At 36.1% G+C, this 3713-nt stretch overlaps 1 protein-coding gene across 1 annotated transcript; it reads right to left on the bottom strand.

Annotated features, from left to right (window-relative positions):
* Positions 1 to 2391: 2391 nt before the first annotated feature.
* Positions 2392 to 3510, bottom strand: LOC128155327 (uncharacterized). Its single transcript, XM_052816972.1, has one exon. The coding sequence runs from the start codon at positions 3415 to 3417 to the stop codon at positions 2557 to 2559; it is 861 nt and encodes a 286-aa protein (XP_052672932.1). The 5' UTR covers positions 3418 to 3510; the 3' UTR covers positions 2392 to 2556.
* Positions 3511 to 3713: the final 203 nt, after the last annotated feature.

Raw genomic sequence — 3713 nt, 5'->3', positions numbered from 1 at the left:
CTGCTCAGTTTAATGAAAATTACGGGAAAATGCACTGTTTGTGACGTCACAATTACCCTTGTGAAAGTCTTATCAGGTAACTATTTATAGATTTCGTAGTTTACGGGTATTTTGGTGTAAATAAATGTTACATTTCCATTTTGGTAATATTTTTTTAAATCACTCTAAAACAGGGCAAAATATGACTGAAACTGTACCTAGTTCTTTGGTTCAAATTGGCCCAGCGGTTTTAGAGAAGAGGTTTAAAGACGGACATACAGAAGGACAACGGACAAACTGTGATCAGAAAAACTCACTTGAGCTTTCAGCTCAGGTGAGCTAAGAACTAAACTTCCTCCAGCATTTGAAACCTATGACTCTAATTCAGCATCCATGCCTGTGGAATGCATTAGAATCACAAGTTACATTATCTAGTATTCAAATTTGATAAAAATTTAACCAATAATAATGGTGGTTTGTCAATCAAAGGGCACATGCTCTAAAAACTTTTACCAGCTCCAAAAACCTTAACCTCATCCAGCATTCGAAACCAATGGCTCAGATTCAGCATTTAGGCCTGTCAATTCTATAAGTATCATAGAGGCACCATCCTTGCAAGTCCAATGAAATAATACCAGTACTAAATAAGATATAATCATCAATTGGCACCTGCTCCAAAAACTTTAAACAGCTCCAAAAACCTTAATCTCATTCAGCATCTGAAATCTATAGCTCAGATTCAGCATTAAAGCCTGTCATGTGCATAAGTATCATAAGAAACACTATCCTTGCAAGTTCGGTGAAGTTTGGACCAGTAATAATAAGATATAATCGTCAGAGGGCACCTGCTCCAGAAACTTTAAACAGCTCCAAAAACCTTAATCTCATCCAGCATCTGAAACATATGGCTCTGATTTAGCATTCAAGCCTGTTTTAAGTGCATAACTATTATCAAACGCACCATCCATGCAAGTTTGGTGAAGCAAGGACAAGTAATAACTAAGATATAATCATCAGAGGGCACCTGCTCCAAAAACTTTAACCAGCTCAAAAAACCTCATCCAAAACCTTTGGCTAAGTTTTAGTATTTATGCCTTTCAGGTGCATCAGTATCATAAGACGCACCATCCAAGCAAGTGTGGTGAAGTTAGGACCAGTAGTAACTTAGAAATGGCCATCAAAGGGCACCTGCTCCAAAAGCTTAAACCTGCTCCAAAAACCTAACTTTCTCCAGCATCTAAAATGCATGGCCCATATTCAGCATCTAAGCCTTAATTTAAGCCCATAAATAGGTCCACATGCATCATCCATGCAAGTTGGTGAAGATAGGACAAGTAATAACTTTGATACAGAACCTGCAACAAAAAATTTCACCAGGTTCAGATGCCGACACCAGAGGTGTAGCATAAGCTCCTCCAGACTTTGTCTCGTGGAGCTAAAAACTACACCTGTCTTATTCAAAATTGTTTAAAACTCTTCTTTATAAGTTAACCATCAACATTTCTCTCATGGTATAAATAAGAATTTTACATCAAAAGAAAGATGCATCATCTATCTCAATTTGAAAAAAATTGAAATAATAACTAAGATTTGTCAATCAAAGGGCATCTGCTCCAAAAACTTTAACCTGCTCCAAAAACTTTACCTCCTACAGCGCATCCGAAACCTTTGGCTCAGATTCAGCATTTATGCCTGTCAAGTGCAAAAGTATGAACAATTATTGCAAGTTTGGGTGATGTTAGGAGCAGTAGTAACTTAGATAAAATCATTAAAGAGCATCTGCTCTAAAAACTTTAACCTGCTCCAGAAACCATAACTTCCTCCAGCATCTGATGAAACCTATCGCTAAGATTCAGCATTAATGCCTGTTAGGAGCATACAGTACCAATGGCTCTTTTTTTTGAAAATTTGCATCAACTCAAGGTTTTAACTGTCCACTTGAAGTTTACTTTGGGTTTACATGGGGTGTGCTTTTGGGGTCCACTTTACAAAATGAAGTGTGAAACAGACTGAACATCTTGCTGCCTTTAATTCCTGAATCTTGTATACTGTAAATTCCTTATATTACGCGAGTACTTAATTCTGTGATCCCACTGGTTTGAATATAAAATCGCGAACGTTGAACTTTTCTCATTTCTTATAGATTTCAACTCTAGATATACCAATGATATCCTTCAACAATGAAGAAAATTTAACCAACATTGCAATGCAAGGCTGTGTAGGTTCTTATATGCTTGTCTGCATGAAGAAGAAAGGTGAGCTGAGGCAATGTAACCTTTCATATATATATATATGATTAAAATAAGGTCACAATCTTGAAGTATGGCTGTCCTCCAAATCTGACGTTGCTTAGACCTAATAATAAAACATGCACAGTGATTATATTTCTTCCTTTATAATAAGAAATTTACATAGGCTTGAACCCACTGTACTTGTATTTTGAATCAAAATCAAACATCAATATTTCCATTTAGTTCAATAAGCAAATGTAATATATAATCTTTTTTCACAAAACACTCTGAAATTTATATCATTTTATATCAATATTGGTTAAACATTGATCTAACTCATCTTAGTCTAAAATGAGGAATACGGGTGATCTTTCCTCAATTGACACCATGCTATAAAAGCTAATTCAGTTATGTTTTCATTTGGCTCATCACAAGAATCAGTGTCTGATGCTGAGAGCTGCACGTCTAAACTTTCACAAGACCCTAAATAGTTGTGATCTTTTGAGCTTCCAGAAATAGGTCTTGTACAGTTCAGCTCCAATCTATTTGAGCGAGTCTTACAGTCCTGTTCCACAAAACAAGGAATAGAGTTTTTGTTCACATATGAGTGATCAAACCTAATTAAAGGTTTTTGTTGAGTTTTGGTTAATAAATTATGTTCACCATGTTTATCTGTGTATGTATGATCAGCTGTTATTGAAAGTTTCGCCAACAATTCAAAGTTTGAAATCTCTGAGTTTCGTGCACACTGTGAAGACACTTTGACCGAGCACTGTTGCTTTGCCGTTTCCTTAGCATATGTATGATCTGTTGACTCGGTTCCTTGTACTCGGATTGCAATTGGAGTACATAGTGATGAACGTAGGTGGTTCTCTTTTGGCCAGGAACTACACAGAATAACAGGATTACACGTGTCATTTTGGTCCTCATGGTGTGCACACTCAAATTCAGTTGAACTACATTTCTTTCTAGTATTGCCACTTACTACTAACTCGTCAAACGCAGTTATATCCAATGATAAATTTTCTTCTGATCTCCACCTTCCGGATTTTTCTTCTTTGTCCCCGCCAGTTTGACTGCAAGCACTTCTGCTTTTCTTTACATTTTTCCTCGTAATTGAATAGCTATGGTCCCCCTTCTTTTGAAATGGAACAAGAAAATCTTTATGTGATGCATATGTATGATCCACTTGCTTATCTAAAGCCATGTCAAAGTTAGTAAGATAAGAACAAACGATTTTAATAGCTTAATATTCCACGAGTCAAACCTATCAACTGATCAATCTATTTCGGTCACATAAAGATGGGTATGGTCGTTTCGCTACTAAAAGACGTTTGTACAGGGATACTTCGCCCTGATTGACACACACGTGCACGTTTAATTTCATATTGATGTTTTAGACAAATGAAATGTGTCTGAATTTGATTATAAAAGGAAAATTTTTAAAGATTTTCTTTATTTTATGCTTTTTATCAGCTCTTATTATCGTCCACATCTGGGACG

The sequence above is a fragment of the Crassostrea angulata genome, chromosome 7 (assembly GCF_025612915.1).
Source record: "Crassostrea angulata isolate pt1a10 chromosome 7, ASM2561291v2, whole genome shotgun sequence".
Classification (NCBI taxonomy): domain Eukaryota; kingdom Metazoa; phylum Mollusca; class Bivalvia; order Ostreida; family Ostreidae; genus Magallana; species Magallana angulata.
The sequence above is the reverse complement of the archived record's forward strand: the minus strand, read 5'-3'. Positions and strand labels throughout refer to the sequence as shown.

What these genes read in the sequence shown, in the direction of transcription:
- LOC128155327 (XM_052816972.1), bottom strand. Translation starts at nt 3,417, where the DNA reads ATGGCTTTAGATAAGCAAGTGGATCATACATATGCATCACATAAAGAT.